The sequence below is a fragment of the Passer domesticus genome, chromosome 6, assembly GCF_036417665.1.
Source record: "Passer domesticus isolate bPasDom1 chromosome 6, bPasDom1.hap1, whole genome shotgun sequence".
Classification (NCBI taxonomy): Eukaryota; Metazoa; Chordata; class Aves; order Passeriformes; family Passeridae; genus Passer; species Passer domesticus.
This window is the reverse complement of record NC_087479.1, coordinates 55196634-55223721: the sequence shown is the minus strand read 5'-3', so window position 1 is coordinate 55223721 and position 27088 is coordinate 55196634. Positions and strand designations below refer to the sequence as shown.

The 27088-nt window shown below is 43.5% G+C and overlaps 2 protein-coding genes and 1 long non-coding RNA gene across 16 annotated transcripts in view; all 3 read left to right on the top strand.

Annotated features, from left to right (window-relative positions):
• The first annotated feature begins 118 nt into the window (after positions 1-118).
• On the top strand, positions 119-13070 carry FADD (Fas associated via death domain). Of its 2 annotated transcripts, none has more exons than XM_064425936.1 (3): positions 119-598; positions 920-1185; positions 13022-13070. In XM_064425936.1, the coding sequence occupies exons 1-3, from the start codon at positions 235-237 to the stop codon at positions 13043-13045; spliced, it is 654 nt and encodes a 217-aa protein (XP_064282006.1). In that variant the 5' UTR covers positions 119-234; the 3' UTR covers positions 13046-13070. The 2 variants fall into 2 exon arrangements, with proteins under 2 accessions (XP_064282006.1, XP_064282005.1); XM_064425935.1 differs by lacking the exon at positions 13022-13070 and adding an exon at positions 1466-3540.
• Positions 13071-13257: 187 nt separating this feature from the next.
• Positions 13258-16433, top strand: LOC135303783 (uncharacterized). Its single transcript, XR_010365160.1, has 2 exons — positions 13258-14116; positions 15131-16433. It is a non-coding gene; the product is annotated as an uncharacterized LOC135303783 (long non-coding RNA).
• A 2647-nt stretch (positions 16434-19080) lies between these two features.
• The window catches only part of PPFIA1 (PTPRF interacting protein alpha 1), a 53157-nt gene continuing 45149 nt past the window's right edge, over positions 19081-27088 (top strand). For 3 of the 13 annotated variants that reach the window (XM_064425918.1, XM_064425921.1, XM_064425919.1), the window contains exons 1-2: positions 19083-20173; positions 21266-21529. In XM_064425918.1, coding sequence (XP_064281988.1) covers positions 21266-21529 — 264 coding nt within the window. In that variant the 5' untranslated portion in view covers positions 19083-20173. Of the gene's footprint in view, positions 20174-21265; positions 21530-27088 lie in introns of all 13 variants that reach the window. The other 10 variants (XM_064425922.1, XM_064425924.1, XM_064425920.1 and 7 more) reach the window with 6 other exon arrangements.

The window sequence follows — 27088 nt, the reverse complement described above, 5'->3', positions numbered from 1 at the left end:
CCCCGGTTAGGCAGCGGCGGCGGCGGCAGCGACAGAACAACCCCTCCCCTCAGGGGCGGCGGCGCGCCGCCATCTTGGGGCGGGTAGCGGCGGGGCGGGAAAGGCGCGGGGCGGGAAAGGCGCGGGGTCACGTCAGTTCCGGCGCGGCTCGGGCCGGTGTCGTCCCGGAATCGTCCCGGTGTCCCCGTCCGCTGTCCCTCCGTGCTCCCGGGAAGTCGCTCTGCGCAAACAGGAATGGATTCCCTCACCGGAGGGTTGGGACAGGACGCGCGGCCCGTGCCGGGCGCGGGCCCCGGCGCCGTGGATCGCTTCCTGAGCCTGCAGCATTCCATCTCCTCGGGCCTGTCGGCCGCCGAGCTCGAGGCCATGAAGTTCCTCTGCCGCGACAAAATTCGGAAGCGAAAGCTGGAGACGGTGCGAAGCGGCCTGGAGCTCTTCAGCATCCTGATGGAGCAGCAGGTGGTGGCGCACGACGAGCTGGGGTTCCTGAGAGAGCTGCTGCGGCACATCAGTAGGAGGGATTTGCTGTCACTGGTGGAGCAGTTCGAGCAGGGAGAGCTTCGTGCCCCTGATGATCAGCCAGATGAGCATGAAAAACGTACGTGGGTTCTTAGACAGAGAGAGGTTTTTTAATATCGTCATATCCCCCCCCAGCAACTCCAGTAAATGTGTACACAAACGTCTTTCGGGGTGGAAATCCCCCTCCCCCTCTTCTTTATCTTACTTTTCTTTTATCTGTTGGGATTCCAAGTCTGTCCTGTGGCTTCTGTAGAACTCTCAGTGTGTGCAGTGCAACAGGAGTACTGGCATTTTGCTGAAATAAAACCAACAACTTCCAAACTTTTTCTTGAGTTCCATGCATTTATAAGGAATAAATTTATAAATGCATGGCTAACTTGGTCTGTTTCTGCTGTTTCAGGACTCCTGAAGGCAGCCTTTGATGTCATCCGTGCCAATGTTGGGAGAGAGTGGAAGAAGCTGATGCGAGAACTTGGGCTGCCAGAGGTGAAGCTGGATAAGGTAGAGGCAGCCTACCGATTTGATTTGGAGGAAGAGGTTTTTCAGGCACTTCGGGAGTGGCAGAAGTGGAGGGGGAAGGATGCAAAGGTGGCTGACTTAATAAAAGCCCTCCAGGACTGCAACCTGAAATTGGTGGCAGACAGGGTTGAAGAGAAGATCGCACAGGTGAGCAATGGAACCAGATGAAAACAGTGTAAAACTATGAATGAGAAAAGTCAGAGTGCCTTCTTTTCTTCTGGACCAAAATAATTATCACTGGCTGCTTATCATGCCATTTATTTATGTGCCTTAATAAGTTAATTTGTGCTCAGGTGAAAATTGACATGGAAACAGATTCCTTTCAGAGAGCACTCTGTAGTTTGATGCTTATTTCAAGATATTTTAATAGAAGAAATTTTCACGCTTTTGTTCTGCCACTCACCTGAAAAGATTTGCTTTGCTGCAGGCACTTTTCAGGTGCATCTCCACTGGAATACATCCATGGGACGCTTCTGAGACAACTGGAATTTAAAATTTAATGGGACATTGGATTTTTTTTATGGCCTATTATAAATACAGTGTGAAAGGGAGAAGGAGTAAAGTTTTCAGCTGGGTGCTGGCTTTTCTTTTGGAGTAGCAAAAAATAGTATCTTAGGTAATTTGTCAAACATATTTGCTCTCCATTGAAGTATATTAAGACAACTGTAACCTCAGACTGCAGTGCAAGAGGGACATTAAATATTGTGGTGGCTTTCTTGGAAAAAACGTGCCTGGATTTGAAATCGAAGTCAAATGTCTGCACCAAGTGCCTTCAGCATCCTGAAGTTCTCCTGAAACTATCCAAGACCACACAGATGTTTACAGCAGCCTCCTTCCTTTGGGGCTCTGTGCTTGGCATCCTCCTGTGGCCTCTGTCACAGAGGCTGCTCGTGTGTGCTGGAAGGTGTGAGCCACTCACAGAGGGAGCAGGATTTGTGAGCCTGTGTCTCATGCAGTTCTCAGCTTTCATCTGGAACAACCTTCCTTCAGTCTGTGGCCTTCACAGCTCACCTGCAGCTGGAGAAATTGCACAGTTGCACAGTCTAGGACATGCAGGGCTGTAGAGGCCTCAGGGGGAAGAATCCCATGACATCATTACTGCTTGAACAGCCGTGGGATCCTGTGTTTCTGCAAACATCTCCCAGGTGCCTGGCTAGACACTGGAAGAGGTTTTATTGCTGCTGCACCTGTGGGACTTCAGCTCTTTCCAAGTTGTTTTTATGTGGTGCCATTGCTGTGAAGACCGGGTGTTAGTATATAACTTGTCACTGCTCTGCAGAAACATCATGACACTGATGATTTTCAAGTTTTCATTGCATGTGGTGCCTCTTGCTCAAACAGTGAGGCTTGAATACTTTATTGTAGTGAGTGGAAACTGCTGTAAGTTCACATGATAGAAAAATCATTTCAGTTAGAGGTTTTTCCCCTTCAATGATTCCTGTCCACATTCCTAGAAGTTCTCAAGGCCAGGCTGGATGGGACTTGCAGCAACCTGGTCTAGTGGAAGGAGTTGGAACTGGATGATCTTTTTGGTCCCCCCTGCCCAAACCATTGTGTGCTGATTTGCAGTATCTTTCCAGTTTGGTATATTTAGTATTACTGGTTGTATCCAAGCAAAGGAGTTGCCACCTGTCTGCCTTTTGGGCAGGCAGACTTCTCAGAGTTCTTATTCCTTTACTTGTATCAATTGTCAATTCCAGGCTCCCAGGAGGAGATGCTGAGCTTCAGCTGAATGACAAGCTCAGGTGTTTTGGAGATTTTTGTTTCCTAGACATCAGGAGTATCCATTCTGCAGTGTCTAAAGAAAAGGTTTGCTCCAACAGCTCTTCCTTCCTCCCTCTGAGCAATCCCTGGGAGCTGAGGAGTGGAAGTGAGCAGGATGTTGTGTGAGTACTCAAACAGCTCTGCTACAGCTCCAAGTCCAATCTCTGCTTTTCTTATCCACTTTTAATAAGTCTTCTGTGTCACCGAGGAGATTTATGTGGAATAGGAAGAGTATACTGCCCACTGCATCCAGCCAGGATATTTTAGGAACCAGTTGGAATAACCTGTTGGTTGTAGCCAAGCACTCATGAGCTACAAGAAATATTCTGCTTCAGGAGGTAAAAACCTCTTGTTTCTCTAAGGATTTTATACATCCTTTTACTGTGTCTGAAAGCAGTGACCTAAACTGCAACGATCTGTGCCATACCTTAGGGCCAATTAAGATTATTTTTATGAGATATTAAGATGTTGTTTACACATCAAAAGCAAAATCAATTGAAATGAAGGGAACAAAATCTTTTTATTGGGAGGAGGGATAAAGGGTGCAGTTTGTAAGGGAATATTTTCTGATCCAGTTGACAATCTTTTATTTTCAAATTAAACACCTTTAACTCATATGCATATTTTTTATAACTTGAATTAGAATTTTGTATTGTATAATTCTGTATACATTTAATTTAAAATAATTCTTTAAAAAACCAAAATAAATGGAATGGGTTTTTTTCTTGTTTGATGGGATTGCTGTCTGCAGTAAGATCTCTGACTGGGAGAAAGTGGATATTAAGGACACACTGAAAGCAAGGAGTGGTGCTAAACAGGCATTGTGTTACCTGTGCCCTTCTTGGGACATTAAAGACAAAAAGCAAAGTGTTTTGTCATTGAGCTTCTCAGAAGTGCTAAACAGGCTGCAGTTTGCCAGCAGCAGCAGCGTTTGAATGCTGTCACTCAGGGAGGTGTAAGCAAAAAAAGATTCCCTGCCAGCCCTCAGGAGCCCAAACTCAGTCCCAGTGTGCCTGGGAGACAGGCTGCCTGTGGGTAGGCTTCCTTCTCTATTCCTCTGCTAGCCGTGCTGTGCTAAGGACATTATATTTGTTCTATAATTAATTAAAAGCCTGGCTTCTGGTTTAGTCTAAGCTTGGTCAGGCTTTTAGAGGACGTGCTCAGAACGAATTGACAGAGGGTCGGGTGCTCTGTGGAGTCTCAGCCTGCACTTAAAGCTGTGAGTGAGTAAGACAAATAACTTAATTGCCCATTTTATCAAATCCTTTAGGATGCCCTGCAAGAGTATCTGCCTGTGAGGAATTACTCAAACCTTTTTCCTTTTGGTCTCCTGAGAGTAATCTTTCCTCACAGCCTTGAGAAAACAGCACATCAAAACATGTGGAGAGTTAAAAGTGCCATCTCGTGAGAATTCTCATCTTGGAGGATTGTTTTTCCATGTCACTTCTCAGTCCCTTTCAGCACTTGCTTGCTGTTACCTGTGATTTTTGAAGATATCAATTATAATCACATTTTGAGGTGGTTATCTTTTTTTGAATTGCATTATTTTTATTACTGAGTTAAAAGAAGTTTTGTAGACTATTAATTAAAAATCCTCTTACACAAATTGGTTGTTGTGAACATTTCAAATACAATGCTTTGGTTTCCTTTTCTCCATTCTCCACACTCAGGCAGCTGCATTTCCTCCAGCCTTTGTTTCATTCCTAAAATAATTATCTCCTTTCTGAAATCTAATTGCTTCATTTAATTGTTTAATGAAGAAAGCTTAATAACAGACTGTGTCTCTGAGCTCTCTCTGGCACTCAGCATGTTCTTAATTCAGGCTTTTTGGCTGAGTATTTTTCAATTCAAATTTATTTCCAATCATGCCTTGTGCCCTTCTGCATGAATCACCTGTATCCTTAAAAATGTGTTCTAGCACAAATATTTTTCCAGGTTGTCTTTCCTCTTTGATTTATTGCTTTTCTCTGCCAGTGTTTTGGTGCTCTGGTGGAATTGAGAGAAATTAGCTCACTGTTTCTACCATAAAAGTAGGAATCGTAGTGGGGAGCTGAGGGTAGGGGAAGGAGTTGTGAGGAGAGATTGAGGAACTTTTGGAGAATCTGTGTTTCAATAAAAACTGTCGCAGATTCAGGAACTTTTGGAGAATCTGTGTTTCAATAAAAACTGTCGCAGATTCAGGAACTTTTGGGGAATCTGTGTTTCAATAAAAACTGTCGCAGATTCAGGAACTTTTGGAGAATCTGTGTTTCAATAAAAACTGTCACAGATTCAGGAACTTTTGGAGAATCTGTGTTTCAATAAAAACTGTCGCAGATTCAGGAACTTTTGGAGAATCTGTGTTTCAATAAAAACTGTTGCAGCTGAGGATTGCTTCACAGGGGTGTGTTGCAATGGGTGCTGTAGGTTCAGGGAGAGAAGGAAGCAGGGCTTCACTCAGCTGCTGGGAAAGGCAGAGTCATGCAGCTCTCTCGTGGGAATCTGCGTGGAACCAACTCTTAATCATTAAATAGTCCCGTCCACAGAACCATTCCTGCTCCTGCCTCATTCCTGAAAGCATTACACATGCCTCTCTTAAAGCAGGCTGAAGTGAAAACAACAGGCTTGTTCTTGTGCAATGTGATGTAACAGACACCATTAAAACCCCTGGAGCTGGCCATCCTGGTTGAGTTGGAATTCAGTGATTTCCCTGACCTGATGGGTTTGGAAGCTGAAAGCCTTTTCCAAGTGCTCTGTGTGCTTGTCCAGTTCCTGCCTGGATGGCAGCTGAGCTCTGCTTTCCTTTGGTTTCCTGTGCTGTGTTGGTGCCGGTCACAGAACTGCAGGCGGCTCTCACAGTAACCAGCTCTTGTAGCAGAGTGGAGGGGTTTGTGTGTGTTCTGTACTCGATAAAAAATAACAACTCCAAGGGAGGTCTTGAGGCTCTCCATACAATGTAATAAAAAAGTGCCTTTGCTACGGAAAGCAGCTTAATGTCAACTTTGTATCTCTGCTGAGTGCTTCAAAAAGCTGCCAGACTGGTATTTTTTATTTACTACGTAATGTTCAAGCCTTCAGAGCAGGCGCTGGTGCTGTGTGAAGTTGCACAGACATAAAACTGGACCATTGTCATGGGAGATGTAAAAAACATCCACATGGGATTTTCTGTAGGTTTCATTTACAGGTGAGCCTGGCTTTGGAGAATTTCTACAGAAAGCAACCATCTAGCCATTAAAAATCCTCACAATTTTTAATATTATTTCTTCTCTATTTCTTAATTCTGCTAACCCCATTGATCGCAGCAGGAATATTAACTTGTAAAAAATTATTTGCAGAATTTAATCTGAGCAGTTTTTATTGTGAATTTTTATTTTTATTATTTTTATTTTTATTTATCTAACTTCTAAAAGGGTTGTAGCAGCTTTTCTGCAAGCGTACACACCACCTGTGGCAAGAGGGAAGTACAAAGTTTAAATTTCTTTACAGAAGCTGGTGATTTCTGTATGCAAACCTGGTACTAGATTTTATTGACAGTGAGCATATAAAGTGTGAGAAAGGTTTGACATAAAAATGAAACTATAAAACTGTTCTTGCCATTAATGTCTGTATGTGAACAACCGAGCTAAATCTTATCTTTGTTTCCCTCCCAGTCATCTCCTGAGAGGTGCTTTCTGTCGCTGCCAGGCATATTGCCAAATTTTGAACAGAAATTGCCGAGAAAATGTGAATTAAAAGGGTGCAGCACTGGTCTGTGCCTCACATCCCACATTGTTGAATTTATGTTCTGCTCAGCGTAAGCAGAATTTATTCACAGCTTCTTGGCTGTGAAATCCCTAACGTGGGAAAGCCGGGATAGCCTGAATTCCCCCCAAAGCCAGGGTTGCCATGGCAATGCGAGTGCAGGCAGTCCACGGGGCATGTGGCTGCAGCACACTGCCTCCGGCCAGCCCACAGTGCTGGGGAGCTCTCACTAATTCTGGGATTTGCTGCACTCTCCACTCCGACCATGTCAGGAATCCAATATCCGAGGGCAGGAATGGAAATGAAACTTCTTGAGGAATTCTCTCAGTTCCACTTCTCCCTGGAACAAGACATGAAAGAGCAGGGCTCCAGAGAGAGCAGGGCTAAATATTAAAAAATATAAATTTTTTTTTAATTTTGTCCTCAGCACCGGTTTAGCATATGGTGCTTCCATTTCTGTTTCCAGCCGGAATGTTAAAGCTCCAGCTTGTGCGTGTCACTGCATGTTTGTGCATGAAGCAGCTAATATATATGCAGATGAATTAAAACTAATTAGAGCTAAAGCCAGCAAAGTGCACATTTCTAGCTAACGGCTCCGTGCAGCTCTGTTACACAGCACCTAATTAAGTTATTCACTGTGGACCTGCTCATCCAATTTTCTGTAAACCATGTTCTACTTTTTACAAAAATGAAGAAAAAAAAAACCAAAAAACCAACTTCATGTGAAAAAACTTATGTCTGAATCTTTAAATCAGAATGTCAAATTCCACATCTGGCCTGTGAATTTTCAGGGGTATTAAATGTTGAACTGTCTTTTAGAGGACTGTGTTTATAAGGCACTTCACCTCATGCAGTATTCTTTTCCCTTAATTCCTGAAATGTCATGGTTAAAGGTCTCCAGCCCCTGACTGACTGAACTTTTTCTCACATGACTCAGTGGCTAAGGAAGAATTTAAACCCCTTATTTTCACATCAGAGCTGAGCAAGAGGCAACCCCACACCCTGGCCTTTGATTGTAACAGTAATTCTGTGGATGGGACCCTTTTTTTCCCCACCCTGCATCCAGTAAATAAATATGCTGGGGAATAAAGGTGCTTAGCCAAGGTTCCAAACAGTCCCTGAGCTCCTCAGGATATGGAACTGATGCCTGTGCCCCCTCCAGCCTCTGGGGGTAACTAAAAGCAGCTGGAACATGGCATAAGGTACCCTGATCATGATTTTCTCCCTAGGAATATCTCCTCCTTCCACCTAATTTGCCTTAAAGTGGGAATGGAGGCGGGAATCCTCATCAGAGATGGAAATCCTCAGCTCTAGAAATTCCTGATTCTTCCCTAATCACTTCCACTGGGTAAGATGCTGAGTGGTGTGAAAGGACCAGATCATTTTGCAGCTTGTCAGCCAAAGGCAGATTTGACTGCTGTGAATTAAGGTTTACAGAGGTGTCTAGACCAACAGTCTCAGAGAAAGTGCCATCACATAGCTACTTAACCAAATTTAATGTCAACAAACATCTTTGAAAATCCAGAGTTTGCTTTACACACAATGTTTGTCTGTTTCCTGGGTTAGTATTTTCACTGGTTTATGGCTTATTACTTTCAGGGTTGATGGAATTTAGGTTGAGCTGACTTTTTTTTGAAGATGATTTCTTTACTAATGGGTGATTCAAATAGGCTTGAGGTAGGTCTTCTGCCAGAAGGGGCCTCACCAGCAAGTCTGATGTCTGTTCCTCGGGTCTGACTTGTGGGGAGCTCAATTTGTTTTGTGAGGGCTGAGAAGTTCCCACAGGCTAATTCAGAGGAATTAGAGAAGGAATTACAGAGAAATCAGATCCCAGTTTCTTTTATTTAAAAAGTACCTGGAGTGCTCCATAGGCTTGTCCTATTTTCTCCTTTAGAAGGTTACTTTCATCCCTTATCTCATTCCCACAAACTCATCCCCCAACTCATCATTAAATGCTGAATAATTCCAACACTCAGGCCTGAGGGAGGACAAACCCTCATTTTCTTGGTGGTTTGAAGAGGACTCTGACAGTTCTTGAATCACCCCTGGTTATTCAGACAGCGTGTTCCAGTGGTTTTTCATGCATTCAAACAGGATACAACACCCTCAGCTAGGGAAAAATGGGCACGGATGGAATTGCCATGGTGCCTGTAAGCAGGTCAGGGAGTATCCTGGTTCTGCAGCATTATCACATCAGATGTCACAGCAGCAGGGGCAGCTTCCTGGTTTGGTTATTGGGGATTTTTTCCCTATGCAAAGAGAAGGAATGGGGGAGCTGCAGGCCACAGGGAGCTGCCAGCTTCTCCCAGTCGTGTATTTTTGTACTACAAAGGTGGCATTATTAAAGGCAGACAAAAAAAGCCTCTAAATCATGCAACCAAAGTGAACCCTTCCTTTGTGCACTCGGAAACCTTGCTATGACCTAGCCGGTGTCTGGATACAGAGGCTTTTCTGCAGCATTTTGGCTGTAACTGAGACATGCTATCTCCATGAGCATTGAAAACTGGCAGCCAGGAACCATCCCCGTTAGCTGTTGCTAAACATTCTGACCTTGACAGGATAAAACAACCCAATCCAGCAAAGCATTACTGGATTTGACAGATAAAAATTTACATTATCACTGTCTTTGTTGGCATAAAATTTGATTATTCTGTTTACAGCAAAAATCTGGTACTGCAGAATTATTGGTTGTATCACTTATGCCTTCATATTCCTTTATTTGCTGAATATCCATGGGCATGTGGCAGATAAATGCTGAACATTCATGCAAAGAACCTCACTGTTTGTACATGGCTTAAAGATATATTAAAATCAAACTGGTGCCGTGTTATTTTGGTGAAAGGAAACTGCACATTTAATTACAGGAGAGAAAGAAAGTATTGGACATGAAAATTACATGTCTCCTAAATCCTGATGTGCTTGTGTGTGCGTGTATCCACATATTTGTGTGTGTATAGTGTGTGTTTCCATATGCATACACACACACACACCCCCTCAGTGAAGTTATTTGATATAATCTGGAAAACAAGATTTTCTTGACAGGGCTATTTCTCAATACTCCTTCTCCAACTTCTGTCTGTCCCTTATATGCTCTGTACTGCATCTGTAAGGAAATATATCCCTGTGGCAATCTCCAAGAGCAGCCTAATTCTGGTAGAAACAAAGGTGGTATTTCTGGACCAAGTCATTAACAAAAAGTACAAATCCAGAGTCATCTGCTGCATCTCCAGGGTCAGCCAGAGCAGGAGTGATTTTGAGCCATTATGTTATTCTTACAGGTTTAAATGCAAGAATTGGCTTAAATCCTGGTGTACACTAGAGCAGTTTCTATGATTTTCAGCATTTTCCTTCAGTCTAGTGTTTTGAGTCAATACAAAACCCGTGATGCTGAAATTAAGCTTCTGTACTCTTCCCTGTTGCTTCTGCTTTTGCAGGCAGCAGCTGCAAGCACTAAGGAAATTATCTAAGAGAAAAAAAATTAGAAATTTTACATGGCCAGAGTAAAAGGAGTTCTGCTTGTGCTTTTCCAGTGCCCTAAATGATTCCAGCACCAGGCAGCTGAGTCCCTGCCACTTCAGTCTTTGGTTTCACAGGTAAAAAGTACAAAGAGCAAGTTAGTGCCAAGTTCCTCAATGGCTTTTGTGGTGAGGGCAGCACTTCACCAGGCTGAAACTGCCAGATTAATCTCACCTTGGCTAGACTTATCATTTCCCATTTGTGCATAAATAAATGCTAATGATTCCTGGAAGTTTTAGGCATTGTTATTTAAAGTTGTTTGAGAGACAAAAGGAAGGTATTGTTTGCATTTGGGGGAGGACCTGACCTTTGTTTGGAGTGCTGGATGATTGATTGTAACACGAAAGGAAAAGGTGAGGAGTGTTCTTGTAGCTCTTTGTGCAAAAGCTTAAGTGTGTTGTGGGAGCTTAACTCGCAGGCCTAAGCTAGAACCAGCTCATGAGTCAATATTTCTGTTGACTCTTTTAGATGTGGATTACAATGCAAACAGATGCTGTGGTCAAAGGGTCTTTAATATGAACTGTGTTCAGGAGAACAGGGAATTTAGCTTCAAAATAAATCAGTTTCCCTGCTTGTCATGGTACAGATGAATAATATCAGGGCTGCTGGTTTCTTCTGAGTTATTCCCTTTTATATCTTACACATGTTATTCTCACTTCGTTTAGGATTAGTGTAAGACAATGACAAGGTTTGTTCAGCTGCTGTCCACCTTCCTAGAAATGATGATTCCTAACCAAGAGCAGGGAGAGGACAACCTTTCAGAGCTTTTTCTTTCAGAGCTTTTGTTGTTTTTTTCTAAGTTACACATCATGTCACCTTACCTGCAGCAGCTAGATAGTAAATGACTTTTTATTTAGTAACAGCCAGCCTTAATTAATTGTAATTTGACAAAAGCTGTGTAAATACCTCTGTGCAAAGGAACAAGGCATTCAGGCAAACAGAAAAAGGGGAAAGGAACACTAGAGTGACTAAGAGTGTTATCTCACACAAGGCAGGGACAAACCTTTCGTTGGTAGCTGAGTCAAAAACACGTTGAGACCTCAATGGCAGCTGAGGACACAGTGGATGAAACCTCAGGTGCAGATAAAGACATTCCTGTAAGGAGCCTGAACTCGGAGTGACCCATGGGGATGGGTTGAGCAGCACAAACTGCACACACAAAGCCTGACTCCAGCTGGAGGAGGCAGTATGAGCTGACCATAAATTTTACAGATGATGTTTCTGTGTGGAGGGAAGGTAAATTGGGCCAGATTAGTATCAGACACTCTGCCAGCCAAGAAGGGATGCAAAGCTTCACTGTGCTTTTATTCATCATTAAAATAACAGATGGTTCTGTAAGGACTCTAAGCATCTTCAAACCATTAATCTCAAAACTAGGATATCATGGCAGAACTAAAATTAAAATTTCAGACAGAAATCCTAAAACTCCCTTAACTTTAGGGCACTGTGAGTCCAGCAGTAGGGATAACCCATATGAGCAAGGCAGTGCAAAGGCAGCTCCTGCTCCTGTTGGCATTAGAGAGGATCTTGCCTTCTCCATTGGGGATCTCCTCTCCACAGCATCTCACCCAGTCCATGTGCTGTGTGCTCTGGGTTTATGGATTTGCAGGGAATTATGGTGTTTTCTTCAAACCTGAGACCACTCACAACACAGGGATAATACTGGATAAGGACAGGCCAATACAGAAGCAAGTGGGAAAGGAATTTACTTAAAAAGAAGCCCCATTTTCTATATTTCCATTATTTTTCTTGATATTTGTTTCAAGTCGGCTTGAGCACTATTCCCAAAGGTCTTGGGTTTTTTTTTCCTCTGGCGAATGTAGAGCTGCTTTTTCTGAAGTATTGTCTGTTTTCCCTGAAGGTTTTCTTCTGACTCTGATTGCTTTTAAATGTCACTCTGCTGCTTTAGGCTGCCGGTAGGTGGTCTGAATGGTTGCCATTAGCTGGCTTGTACCTATACTCATTTTCTGTGTCACGTCCTGACCTAGTAACCTTCTTCTCCAAATGTCAAAGGTGAGATTTAGTCTGAAATCACCTGGTTGTCTAAGTACAATTGCTACTAGTCAGAACAAGAAATAATATTGGGAACTGAACTTTGACAGCAGTTTAATACATCATTATTGGCAAACAGTTTGATATGAGCCTTAGGCTCAACTTGAAACTGGAAATGGTTTTTTGCCAAACACACTGTTGCCATTGCAAGTGTCCACAGTTTTTATAATCTTTATCTGTTGTAGTTTGCTTTATGACTTCATTTTGAGTCCATCTTGCTTTTTAGTCGCCATCTCAGTCAATTCATTTTAGCAAATTAATATTCCCAGTAAATACTGTGAAGACAGTGGGGAGTTCTAAAATGGTGAAAATAAACATTTTAACTCATGCATAAACTGGTGATTCACTGAAAGTGTTATTTACATTTTCATTTGCCTGTAAGCTGAAGCTGGTTGCACAAAAAATCCTTCAGCCTTGTCACACACATATGATTTGGAACTAATACCTTTCCAACATTATCTTCACACACAAGAGTTAATGCTTCAATTCAGTGTGCATCTGAATAATGAAAGTGGTGATTGCTGCAAACAATTTCGTGCAGGCAATGTGCATGTAATGAAAGGTATGTTATCACTTGAAATCTCGTCAGGTAAGGATTAAAAATGGACTTAAGTACTATTTGAGGTCTCTTTATTTTTTCAAATGCTTTTATCTACTTTACTACAGCATGAAGGACTAATAGTAGAGGACATAGAAATTGTGATCCACTTTGCTTAGTGCCTACTCCAAAGCCACTTGAAACAGCGAGAGCCTTTGCATAACAGAAAAAGCAGAAAAATAATTCCTTTTTTTTCCTCCAAATACTGATTTACAGGAACAGAAATGTTACTTCACATGCAAATCCTTTTTGTTTTCCTGTAGTTGGACTATTTATAAAGTTATTAAATATATTATTAAAAGAATACAATCTTTTTATTTTTTCTCTTACCAGGTCTCAAAACATTCTAAAAGCTGAAGCCTCAATATTGAAGTGATCCAGGTAGAAGGAGAGGAGAGGAGAGGAGAGGAGAGGAGAGGAGAGGAGAGGAGAGGAGAGGAGAGGAGAGGAGAGGAGAGGAGAGGAGAGGAGAGGAGAGGAGAGGAGAGGAGAGGAGAGGAGAGGAGAGGAGAGGAGAGGAGAGGAGAGGAGAGGAGAGGAGAGGAGAGGAGAGGAGAGGAGAGGAGAGGAGAGGAGAGGAGAGGAGAGGAGAGGAGAGGAGAGGGGCTCAGTATCTGTAGACTTCACTCTGCAATCAACCTGTCTGTATACAGGGGGGTTTAGAATAAAAATAACAGCATTCTTTCTCTTGGAATGAAGACAGGCTGAGGGATTTGGGACTGCTCAACCTGGAGAAGAAAAGGCTCTGGGGAGATCTTAGAGCCCCTTACAGTACCTAAAAGGCCTACAAGGGAGATGGAGAGGGACTTTGGGCAAGGGCATGGAGTGACAAGGGGGAATGGCCACTGGAGGAGGGTGGGTTTAAGTTAGATATAAGAAATAAATTCTTTGCTGAGAGGGTGACAAGGCACTGCCATGGGTTGCCCAGAGAGGTTATGGACTCCCCACCCCTGGAGGTGTTCAAGACCAGGCTGGACAAGGCTTGGAACAGCCTGGGATGGTGGAAGGTGTCCCTGCCCATGGCAGGGGGTTGGAACTGGATCATCTTCAAGGTCCCTTCTGACCCAAACCATTCTGTGTTTCTATGATTCTCTACCCTGAGAGGCTGCCATGGCTCTGAAGCTCTAGGCTTCAGTCTTGCAAATACAGTAATTGAATTGCAGACCAGTTAAAATTACTGAGACAGACAAACCGTGGGCTGCTAAATCCGCAGCAATGAAGCCAGGAACAGCCCTGCTCATTTCTGTGGACAACCACAACCATTTCCCTTGCTTTCCTACAGCAAGAAGCTGTGTTGATCCCACACGTATCCAACACGCAGATTCATCTCATGCTGCTTTAGACATCCGAGCACAGCTCCCACGGCAAGAGTCCAGCTGCCCTGGGCTCCCTCTGGAGCCAATGGGAACAGACAGGCACCTGGAGCAGGTGATTCATGGACCACACCAAAGCTCTGAATCACTCCTCCCGTGGAGTGGCTCTCTCGCTCCACTGATTACAGAGGCAAGCCAGGGTAAATGGGTTCATGCTGTAGGTGGTCAGCCAGGTGGAATGTATCCAGACCTGTTCTAGTTAGGCAGGAGCTGCATTATCACAGCTGGTTCTGAATCCTTCAGTTTCTTCTTCCAATATTATTCACAGCTACATCACATGAATATGGCTTTTCCGAAAAACATTATCATTTTAAAAATGTTTAACTAAATAATGTGCACCTCTATTGCCCTGAACTTGCAACTGAATGCACTTTTAGCTCGATACCTTTCATTATAGCTATAAACTATCTGAAGACGTGCTGAAATCAGTCTACACTGAGGGAATGTACTATGTTTGAATTGGATATTAGGGGTGTATTTCATTTCTGATTGAAATAAATGACACTTGGCTTTAGAAATACTTTCTAGCTCAAGGGGATTTCTACTGCTGTAAATCCATACAGAAAAGACAGCAGGTGCAATAATTCTGTACTGCAAATTGCACAACTGAAGCTGAAACTAAGCTGAAAGCCCTTTTGAGTTCAGCAGGTTTGTACTTGAGTGAGAATATGTGGTTTTGGTTGCAGGAGTGACAGCTATATTTGAAAAACATTTATGGTCTTGACATAGGTATGATTCCCACTAAATAAATTGTGTAAGTTCATCTGTTCTTTTAAGAGTCCTCTCCAGGTCTCCAGTTGCTTTGTAGAGACTTTTCTTCCTAAGTCCAGTTCAAAATCCCTCTTCAGTTTCAGAGCAGCCAATTCCCATTTGATTTACACCTGCCTGAATCCGGCACAGATCCGCGTAGACCCACATGGTATAAATAAAATGTCAGTGTAAAGGACTGTGCTGTGTCGGGGTTTGTAGAAGTCGTGGCCTGCATTGCCCAAGGGCTGACACATTTACTGGTGCACTTATCTTTATACATGGGCATAACCATTAATTACCTCTGTCCTCTTCTCCACAGGCCACCTTCCAGCCTCTTCCCTCTCATTCCTTCTCCCTCAGGCAAAGTGTCTCCTCTGTCTAGCAACCTCTGGAGACTTTTTTTGTATGGCAACAGAATGGTCCAGGTCACGTCTATCTACTGACAAAAGGATAATCAGTGCTGCTGGCAAAAATCCTGTTCTTGCATCTATTCATGTCGGTATGAAATGCCTGAAATGTGTTCAGAATGCCCTTTGCTGCTAAGTCATTAAGTCGTCTGTAAAGGACAAGGATTAAATAAGGTACCATCAGCTCGACTCGGGAGGGGAAAAAAGGACTGCGTAGGCGATCTTGGACTATTTTCAGCAGAGGTTTTGTGCTAGCGTGGGGTGGCTCTGAGGCTCACGAAGGAAATTTGGGCACGAACGAAGCGTGAAGCCCTCGGCGGGCAGCAGGTGTTTGTCCTCAGCGCCCGCGGGCAGCGCGGCTCCGGCCCGAGCGCGGGCTGCCAGGAAGAGCTGCCCGCCTTGCTGAGCTTGGATAAACATTAGGATCTAATTTATCATGTGACAGGAAAGGAAACCTTCCTCCCCCCCACCCCGTTTTTAACAGCCTTTGTTTGAATTTCAGTGTGTGGTTTTTGAGGTGTAAAGAGTGGAGAGAGATTTAACCTGGGTCTCTGGACTGATTGCTTTGCTGTCAGCTGATGCATGTGCGGCTCTTTGCAGACACATCCACAAGTGTTACATCTCAGTAAATGACATGGACAGGGAGCCAGACCTCTTGCTGAACTTACAAAAGAGACATCACACTCATTTAATTAAAAAGATCTGAGCTGCTGGTGCTCTTCATGTCGGATGGTATGTCCTGGGTTACATGCCCAGGAGAAAGAAGAAAAAGAAACTGTTTTCCTTGTACTACAAAGTAAATAGGACTGAGAAATATTTTGGTATTTGCAGAGCCTGGGATTTCTGACTTTATCATTCCATGTGTATTTCGTGCACGGAGCATTATGCAAAGATCTGGTTATTCACTTTTTTCTCTAGAATTTCAAGTCCTGGCCTTCCCCACTGATCTGGTAGCAGCTTTGGTGGACTGCACATGGGAGTAACAATCAGCTTTAAAGTCAGGCCTTTCAAATATTTTTGGGGCACCTAAGAAACTCTGCTGTGTCCACAGTCTGGGCTCGGTGTGGCATTCACAGTGTGGTGCCTAAGGAAGGTATTTGCAGTATGACACACGGGAGGCATATTCCTTAGCTAGGATATTCTGGACGTAGGTTCCCTCCTGGACTAAGCCATCCTTTTGGGCATGAATAAATGTTTACCTGGTTCTTTACAGTGCCTCCTTCTCATGTAGCAGACATTTATATGCTGTGGGAACTCTCTTCCCACCTGAGGCTGAAACCCATTTCTCAAGAAAGTGCCTAACCACTGGCATTTCCACCCTCCTCTGAAACTTGTGTACAGAGTGATTTGAAGGTGACAACTCCTTGAGGCTGAGGAGGGTCTGCAGCTAAAACCTCCTGCCTCTCAGATGGGAAATCCAAACACGGATGTGAAGAGATGAGCAAGCTGAATGTGAGTGTCTGTGCCTTGTTAACAAACTGGGTGAAGTGAAAATTAATACACAGAGTTCATCCATTTTTACTCTCAATTCAGGATTGCGTGCCAGGGTCTTTGCTTTCATAATGAAGCAGGATTATAGCATGGTAGAAATCTTCATTTTTTTGGTTTTAACTATATAAGGACAAAACAAAACTTAGTTTCAAAAGAAAAACACATGTTCCAAGGCATCCCAGGCTGACAGAAAATGTTATTCCATGTTTTGGGATATACATGTATACTGAGGTTCATTAATTTATTCCACATGACCTGGCTCTGAGATCAGTTAATCTGACTGGATATATTGAAGTGTCCAGTTTAAAAGAGATTATCAACTCTGTGCCCATTACAGTCTTTAACCTTTTGCCCTTTCATCCACAAAGTCTCCATTTGACTCACATGTTAAACACAAATCAAATCAGTCTTTCTACTAACATTAATTTTCATTTTTTATGTGTGATGAGCTGAAGTGGAATGGTGTTTGTTCACACAGCCATGAACTCCCCTTTATTTTCCAGCCTTGTTTTGGTATTCCTGGAGCTATTATTCCTATTTTGAAGATGCTGCCCTTGGCAGCTGCTTAGCCTGAAGTCTTCTTCGTCCACTGAAAATCTGGATCAAAGCTTATAAATAAAAGCATTTACCCATGTACAGGTTAATTCATAACAGCTCATTTTGGAATCTTTTTGCTACTCTTCCTACATTGAAAAGTTAGACCTCAGTTATTCAGACATTCAGTATTAAATCTGTGCTGATCTGTATTTGGCAGAACTCGTGACTTGAATGTGCTTCATCATATTTGACTTTTTCCTCAAAGTTCCAGTTCCCAGAATCATAGGATTACATTAGAAACTTCAGGAGGGAAAACAAAAAAGTAACCTAGACCCCACGGCTGTACAGGGAAAACTTAAAAAATGTGTCTTGAATTCACTCTAAAGGCTCAGATACCAAAGGGAAAGCGCACAGCGTAGTAAACTTCTAAAGAATTTCAGATGTGGAAAAGGAAGATTGACTCATTAGTGATCCCTTCTATCCAGTGCTAGGTGTTGAGACGTAGTGTTTACAAATTAATCCACATAATCCAGCCACAAATCTGCAAAACCTTCTGTGCAGGGATTGCCACTTTTTGGCATGACTTGCCTCTGTCTGCCTAACTGGCCCTTGATGCCTTTTAGAGCTTTCCAGTGTAAAAGCAACAATAAGGTCCAAAATGCAGATACTTTATTGAGGGTGGTAGCACAAATGTGAAGAGACGAAAGAGTTTTCTAAGCTTTGCCTGGCAGGCTTCAACTTTCAACTCATGGGCACGGTGAAGGCTCCAGAAAGAGAGAAAAAGCTAGAGAAATGCAAGTGGAAAAATATTTCTATGGTGTTTTGGAAAAATAATAGTCAACGTAGCCAAACCCAGTTTCCTTTGGAGAGCAGGCTATGTCAGAGAAGTTGGCCCTTGCTGTGCTGGGGACCTGGCAGCTCTGCTCCAGAGAATCACAGGATGGGTTAGTTTGGAAAAGACCTCTGGGGTCAATGAGTCCAGTCAATGACCAAACACCACGGTGTCAACCAGGACAGGGCAGTGAGTGCCACATCCAGTCTTTCCTTAGGCACATCCAGGGATGGTGACTCCAGCACCTGCCTGGGAGCTCATTCCAACGTCTGATCTCCCTTTCTGGGAGGAAATTCTTCCTAATGTCTATCCTAAACATCCCATAGAAGCTCAAGACTATGTCCTCTTGTCCTGTCACTTGTCTGGGAAAAGAGACCAACTTGGCCACAGCCTCCTCTCAGGGAGCTGCATGGAGTGATAATGTCCACCGCTTTTGTGCAGGCTGAGCCCCTCCAGCTCCCTCAGCCCCTCCTGGTGCTTTAGATCCTCCCCCAGCTCCATTCCCTGCTCTGGACTCGCTCCAGCCCCTCAGTGCCCTTCCGAACCGAGGTGCCCAGAGCAGCTCCAGCCTCTGGGCTCGCCGAGGCGCTGGGGGCGGGCCGGGGCTGCGGCCCCGCCACACGCAGGCCCAGCCCGGGCTGTGACTGCGGGGCCACTCCAGCCCTGCGCTGCCCTGTTCCCAGTCCTCGGCGAGCACGCCTCCCGCCCCGGGGCTCCGCTGCTGCGGCTCTCCCGTCCTTTCCCCCGGGGCGGGCAGCGTGGGCGGCGGTATCGCTCACAGGGCAGGTAGCGCCGAGCGGGTCTCGAACTCGGGTCCCCGGCGGCGGGGAGCGGGGCAGGGGCGGCCGCGCCGCCCCGCGCGGTGCATTGTGGGCGCCGCACTGATTTATGCGGGGCCGCGGAGCGCGCCGGGAGCGGCGGGAGGAGGCGGCGGCGGCGAGCGGGGCCGGGAGCGGCGGGACCGCGGCGGCGAGCGCGGCTCTGCGGGCGCGCAGCGCTTCTGCCGCCCCCTCAGGCCGTGGCGGCACCACCCACCCGGCCGCGGCCGACCCCGCGCCGGCCACCACGGACGTGGAGGAGGCGGCGGCGGCGGGCGGAGCCGGGCCCGGGCCGAGGGGACCGTCCCGGCGTGGCGGAGCCGCCGCCGCTCGGTAGGGCCGGAGCGAGGGCGGGCTCAGCGGGGCCTCCGCGGCCGGGCTCGCCCCGCAGGGCTGCGCCGGGCCCGGGCCGGCCGCGCCGCTGGGGCCTCGGCGGGGAGCGAGCGAGGCGAGGAGGGAGGCCCGGCCCGGCCCGGTGCTCCCGGGACGGAGCGGGCAGCGGGAGAGCCAGCCCCGCGTCCTCCGCCCGCAGCTTTGTTCGCCGCGCCCTCCTCGGGGCCGGGGACCGGGCCGGTGCCCCCGGAGCTGCCGCGTCCTTTCTTTGCCCGCTCTCGGTCGCGGAGCATCGTCTGCGGGACTGGTGCGGAGGAAACAACAGGTCTCGCTCCCTGCTCGCCTGCCAAAGCGACGCCAGCGCCTTGCTCTTGGGATTATAAATGTTTGAACTAAGACGCAGGGAACGGGAAGGAGAGCTTCCCGTTGGAATTAATATAAGAGAAAAGAAGGGAGGCTTTTCCAAATCCTCTGCAAGAAAGCTCATGCTGTTTTCCCCTGCTCTGTTTAATAATGCGATTGTGACCTGAGTGGAATTTATGAGCGATGAAGTGTTGAAGCTTGTTACATCTCTGCATCGGACTACATTATTATTTTTTTTTTTGGTCAGCACATGATTCCTCTATCCCAGCTGTTGCAGGACCTATGGGCCAGTAATAGAGGGATGGGAAGCTGAGACAGTTTATTTTCACATTCTTCTGTGCCGGGGACTTCACGAGCTAGCTGAAGCTGCTGCTTTTTACTGGATCTGCTCTTTCCTCGGCAGGCTTTTTATTATTTTTTTTCATGTGTTTTGATTAAACAGTCATTGGACTGAAGCTGGATGGGTGCTTTGCAATCCAAAGGGTTTTGGGGGATAACAGAAAACTGCTAAAACAGAGAAGAACTGGTGCTGCAGGACACCTGGGGCCTGTTTTCCAAGCCTTTTCGTTTTATTGAGCAAGGTAAATAACGTAGTGGTGAAAATTCAGGGCTTATCGTAGTCATGCATGAAAATGTTACAAAGCACTTCAGATTGTTCCAAGTCTTTCAAAGCATGGAGAGGACCCACAGTAAGACTAAGAATGAATTGCTCTTTTGAAATTTCCAGATGAGTGTGAAATTTAAGGCCGAGAGCAAAGTTTGAGAGGTTTGGGGGGCTACTTTTCCTGATTTTGCCTTACATTCTGTAGGTTTGTGCTTTTGAGAGGGGTTGTCTGAAGAACTTTCTTGTAGGTTCTCTGATTATATGAGCGTTTTTTTTCCCCATGGTTTTTAAAACCTTAATGCCTTAGCTCTGGTAGGGATCTGTTAGGGTCTCTCAAAGGTGCTCCCAGTTTGGTGTGCTCACTTCCAGTAGTGCACTGCTCCTATTTGCATTGCTAACTATATTCATCCTCTGCCTGTAATTATTTTTGCTTGCCTTTACTTTTGCTGTCCACGTTGACAGCTGCTACTGCTTCATAATGAATCCTTTGCTTTTTGTCTTCCTTTACGTGTTTTTATCTCCCGAATTGGACTGTTTGGATTTACCACTCATTTACCATACATCACTTTCACCACCATAAAACTTCTACAGCCAAAACAAGCGCAAAGTACTGTTGTAGATACAATCCTTGTACGTTTGAAGCAGCGAAAGAAGCATATAATATTTCCCAAAATGTGCAGTGTAATCATTTGCTGGGTGAAGTGTATAATTTTTGGTGTCAGGCTGCATGCCTTATCTTTAGTTTTTTTAAAAAAGATCTCGGCAGCAGTTTACTCCTCACAAAAACATAAATCCATTAAAATGAAGTCACAGTTTGAGACGTAGCTGCAAAAATCTGGTTTTGCAAGAAGTCACAAGATTCTCATTATGGAGCAAAGCCTTGATTAAGTTGACTGTGTACCTTTTCTCCACTCTTAATGAAATAGTGGCAAACGCCGAGGTGCTGGCAGACTTTGCTGATGCTATCGTGGGGAGAGCTAAGTGGGTATTACGGGCAGCACTCAAAGTTCCTGTTTAGATTTGTTTGACCGAGATTTCTGGCCTCTGTTGTGTCTCGTTTTGTTTCAAGATGATGTGTGAGGTGATGCCAACCATCAGTGAGGCCGAGATTCCCGCCGGGGGAAATGGAGGCCACGGTTCAGGTTCCCCGCTGCAGTCAGATGCTGATTCCCACTTTGAGCAGTTAATGGTGTCCATGCTGGAGGAGAGGGATCGCCTGCTGGAAACGCTCCGAGAAACTCAGGAGACGCTCGCCCTCACCCAGGGCAAGCTGCATGAGGTTGGCCATGAGAGAGATTCCTTGCAGAGGCAGCTCAATACTGCACTTCCACAGGTATGAATGTTTGGGAAGGGCTTTTTCAATGACTCTTGTATTCTTTGTGGTGTGTTGTTGGCTTTTTGTATGTTTGATTTACTGAAGAGTCAAGTTGTCTTAGGGAAAGATGAATCTATCCTGAAGGATCTTATGGTGCTTGCTCACTTTGAGAAAGATAGGAAAGCAGGGAAGAGCAGCCCTTTCCCTCCAGTCTGCTTTCCCAGTTTCTGGGATTTCCTTGGCTTAGCATAAATGTGGAGTGGTATCTACATCCTTTTGTTTAATAGAACTTGGTGGACTTCTTTTCTGCAGCTAGTACTTTTTTAATGCTCTCTCTTAATTGCCTGCTTCATTAATGTACTTAAGAATTAATACCTGGTCTAGTGGGGGGTGTCCCTGCCCGGAGCAGGGGTTTGGAACTGGATGGTCTTTAAGGTTCCTCCCAGCCCAAGCCATTCTGGGATTCTGTGAATTCCATACAGACCATTCTGACTCGATTAAAGACTTTGATTTAAAACCTTGAAGACTGCTGTCTTGTGAATGCATGCTGAGTTGTCATGGCAATATAGAAGTGTGAGTGTATTGTTTAACCTGTTTAGTTACTTTTGAAAAGTTTGGATTTGAATTTTTGAGGTTTTTTTTTTTTTTGGTCCTGCTAGGAATTCCTAATTAGTGCCTTGTGGAGAATGCACGTGGCCTGCAGTGCTGGGTTTGTTACGTAAGGAGCATAGTTGGGAAAGGTGATTGGTGTCTGCAGAACTCTTTGGGTTTTATCCATTCGAGTTAAAAATAATACAAGTGGACTTTGAACATGTTGAGAAGCGTTTGGTTGTAGGCAAAGCAGGGACTGCTTTTAGGGGTTGGTTAACTGTTGACAGCCTTGTGCTTTCTGGCGTGGTGATTGTTGTCCCAAGTGTGGCACAATGATGCTGTGACTTACTGTTTATACCCTTTCAAACAGTGGTGTTAAATCCTTCTGTTTCACTGCTCTCATTATAATGTAATCACTGTATGACTCTTGGTATGGTAATTGGTGCTGGTAATTACTGAGGGATGGAAATGAAAATGTTACATGTGTTAATCTAGTTCTGTTACAATGATGAAAATCAGAAAGGAGAAGTTTCCAACCTTTGCTACTCATGTTTCCAAGCTTTGCCCAGGTTAAATCATGTGCTGCAGGCAAACATCATTCTTTGGTTTTTTTTTTTGTTGTAATAATTGTAGCTTCTCCTCATCCTCTGTGTCAGGTACATTAATGGAGGCCATTAACCACTTGCACAACCTGCAGACTGTTAGACCTGAGTTTGTGGCTGAGCAGAATCATCTCAGCTCTCAACTCTGCTGTTCCCCTTTTGCCTTTTCAGTTCTCAGCTTTCCTTCCTAAATCAAGCAGGCTACTTGCATGTAACCATCACTTTCGAAACATTTCTGGAAAATTAATAAACACTTCCCCTTTTCAAGAATGCCATAATTGCACGGTTTCATGTGAAATCCTTTGGAAAAGCAAGTCAGTTGAGGGAGAAATTTCACTGCAATCTTATGTAAACATACAGCAGTGTGTGGATTTTTGTAGATTGCTGATGGAAAATACTCTTTTTCATCCTGTGGAACTGCTGCTTTTGCCCCCAGTGATGCTTAGCTCAAATGATTGTGGTGTTTTCAAAAATCAGAAATGTTTTTATTATTGTTGCTACATCAGAAGTAACTTCTGTATTGGGCAGGTTTTGTTGTTACTAAGGTAGAGTCAGTTACTTCATGGGTGCAAATCTTTGATGAGGGGAAACAATTTAAAAAAAAATCCTAATATGTGTTCACTGTCAAAACTTTGACTAATATTTGAAACTATTCAAACATTTTTGTTAATTATTTCAAGCTCTTTTGAACTACTGCCTCAAATGACCTTTTGTTTAGCTGTGGATTTCAAGGAGGATAAAGTCTTTAAATTTAATAAAATAACAGGTTTTTTTTTTTTAGCAAGGAATGGATAGTAGTGTAAATTTTAAGTTCTTTATCATAGCAGTTGTTTTCAGTTTAGTAGACCTGCAAGGTCAATTTAACTAATTGTGCAAAGACCTGTGTAATTTCATTAATTGCTAAATCACTCTGTGACTGAGGTATTATTTCTTTCTCAGACTTGGCTTGTAACAGGTCTTTGTAGCTGATTTTAGGCTACTTTATCTTAACAGGTATTGAATTGTTTCTGTGTGTACTTCTCCTGTTTTAGATCTTTAGCTGAACCAGCCAGTTTTAGACTGTTCTGATGACTGATGGGAAGTCCTGGTCTAAAAGCAGGAATGCCAGATTGATTTTTTTCTATACCAAAATGCCTCTTCTGGTTTTGCTATGAAGGCAGTCAATTTTTGGTGGCATCCTGGTGCTTAATTCCTTATATTCTCTGAGTTTTCTGTGTGTAAGAAAGAAGCTCACACTGGTATATAAAATACACCAGATATATATTTCAAAAGTAACAAACAGTGTATAGGATCAATTTCAAATGGCAGTATTTTTAAAATCAGTATTTGCACCTCTGAGATTCTAAAAGTAAATGCAGTTTTTCCTGCAGCAGTGATGCACATTTTGTGGTCACATTTCTTAGTGTGGTGGGCAGCTGGGAATTCAAGGCATCAGTTCTAGCTCCATAAACCTGGGAGTTATTTGGGGTAAGGCTGCTTTTGTGGATGTCTGATTCACTGAGAGGAGTGCATTTTAACCTTACATAGATGTGCTTATCTGTTACATTTACGTAAAGTAAATACTTAAGTAATTTACTTAAAGTTGCCTTCTTCTGGGTTTTTAGTGTGGACAGCTGGAAGTCAAATACATCACCACTGCCTTGATAAAATAACTGGATTCTTGGCAATGCTCTTTGTTTTCTGGGAGTTTCCTCTATTACAGATTACCCTAGTCAAACTGTACTCTGACCTTGGAAAGTGAACTTGAGGAAACCAAAGTGCTGTGCTAGAACTTAATTTTATGCTTTCTAGAGTTTTTCACAGAAAAAAAAAAAGTTAACTTTTTACTTGAAGAACTTTATAACATAACATTGTTGTATTTCTAATGATGGGCTTAGTGGATTTGATTATGCCCTTTATATGCCTTTTAGAGTGTATTCTACAGAATTCAAGATTTGTGTGCTTCAAATTTGTAAGTTAATCTGTTAATTAATTGTTAATTAATTAATTAATCTGTAAAACTGTATTTAAAGGTTAAATTTTGAACCCAAGGTAGATGAGGCCAAGTTACTTCACTTCTTGCTATTAAAATGTTGCAGGCCAGTGTTCATTTTGGTGATAGAATTTCACATAGATGTTTTCTAAAACATGATTCCTGTTTTGGATGGTGAAGACCAGAGTTTAATCTCCAGTGACTGGTGCTTATCACAAACAAAAGCACAGTCGGTGAATTCACAGCAGTTGTTATCAGGATGAAAATTTTAATATGTATGTTAATTTTATAAGCTAATAAATACAATACAAATATGAAGCAACACATATTAAGATCCATCTTAATCTTGCACCTCTGATCTTTTGGCCTTAAATTTATCATGCCTCATTTTTTTCTCTACAAGGTAAGCAAGATAGTAGGTTAAAGTTGCTTTCCACCCATAGTAAATATTTTATCACTACTTCATACTTCAGTTAAAAATGGTGTGTGTCAGTTCATATTTCTATTCAGTGAAGTTCAGGTATGTCCCTGTACAGTGATGTTCCTTACACAATCTCAGAAATACTCAATGCCTCACATATAAGAAATATCAAAACACTTGGCCTAAAGACTGCCCTGGCATTGTTTGGAAGTGATGGACTTAAGTATTTCATTGCTATTTTATGAATAGTGGTATTTGGATTTCCTCCAGACAAGTTTTGAGTAATACAGGATGTCGTAGATGTAGAAATGAGGTTCGGAATTGTACCTAATATGAAGAACACAGTGGCAGAACACACAAAGACCTGGCCAGAACATGCAGCAGCTGAAATTTCCTCAGCACTTAGGTGCAGCTCCATTTGCAGCACTCCCAGATGTTCAGCCTGAGGTGCTGTGGCTTGCACTTCTTACTCTGGCAGCAGCTGGTGCTGACTTCTTCTGAATAGTGCCCAGGAATCCTGGAGGTGCCAGAGGGTTTCACATGGGTGTCAGAACAGGCACATCCTCCACTGCTCCCTCCCCGTTCTGATAGCAGACATGAACAGGACTCTTCCTGTTGCATTTTCAGACATCTGTGGTGAGTTTCAGTTGCTAAATCATACTTGGCTCTTGCTCTTAGTGAATGACTGAACTGATTTGGCTTTACACTAGTTTAAGTCAGATGGAGATAGGAGTTAACATTCAGAATTCTTCACTGATTATCAACAAACCTCAGCTTCCCTAGCATTTCTTTGCTTTCAAGACATAGAATCAGATACCTTTTGCTCCAAACCTTCAAAGTATGAATTTGTCTGAAATAATGCCCTGTGTTTGGGCAGAAAGGAGTAACTACACTTAAATAATGCAGAGGGGTATATTGAGCACTGAGTCTCCATTGGTTCTTGGTTTCTCATGTGGATATGTTTGGGTTTGTTTATTGAAACATCCCACCCCTGCCCAGCAGACATCTGTTTGCCTATTGTTAGCAACTTGCTGTTTATACTGTCCTTTTAATTTAGGTTTGCTTGATTATAAATAGACTATTTAGCTAGATTAAATTTGGAATTCATTTTAAGTTTCCTTGTATTTGAGGGTGAATTTTACTGCTGTCAAATTTGGGGTGAAATTTACTGCTGAGTGATGTCCCATCCCTCCTTTTAACAGACAGATTTGGTGAAGTCTGAAACAATTGTTTTAATTTCCCTTAGTTTATTTGTAGAAAGAATGTTTTGGTGACTGCACAGAAATGCTTTTTGTTTGTTTTGGTAGTGGACGAGGCCCTGAAACAGGAGCTAGTGTTTTTTCCCTACTCTTGTGCTACTGTGGACAGATGTCTGTCAGTGGACTTATTAATGCTTGGGGTGCTCTAGTCTAACCTGCAGCCTAAAATCAGGCTGCATGTAAGGTGGAAAGAACTATAATCAAAGCAAAGTATTTCAAATATATATTTAGAACCAGGTGACCATCACATGTGTACTCTCATCAGTTGCCTGTAGCCTCTGGTGCAAGAGGTAGTGTCTTTTAGTATTTAGAGAATTCTTCCTCTGTTACCTTTTATTTTTTTTCCTCCTTTCTTTTCTAAGTGTCACTAAAAAGTGCTTTGAAGATGTTTAGTTGCAAGACTTGAAGATTCAATGTGGCTACATAATTGCAATTCCACAAAAAAAAAAAAGAAACCAAATCCCTATTTCTTTTCTTTTTTCTTTTATGATAAATATGAATTAAGAACACAGTTCCCTACCCTCTTACAAATTTTTAGTGTTTTAATGTCCACTGGCCCACAACTTTGTTTCATCCTTTCTGTAATATGTTTAGGAGAGTTGAATGTTGATTTTATTCACTGTAGGTTTTGATCATGGAATTAGGAGGACACATTGTGTTTCAATATATGCAGGCCCCTTATAGTTAAGAGTGTTGTCAGAGACCTTGAATTTTTGGAAAGAATGTTTTAAG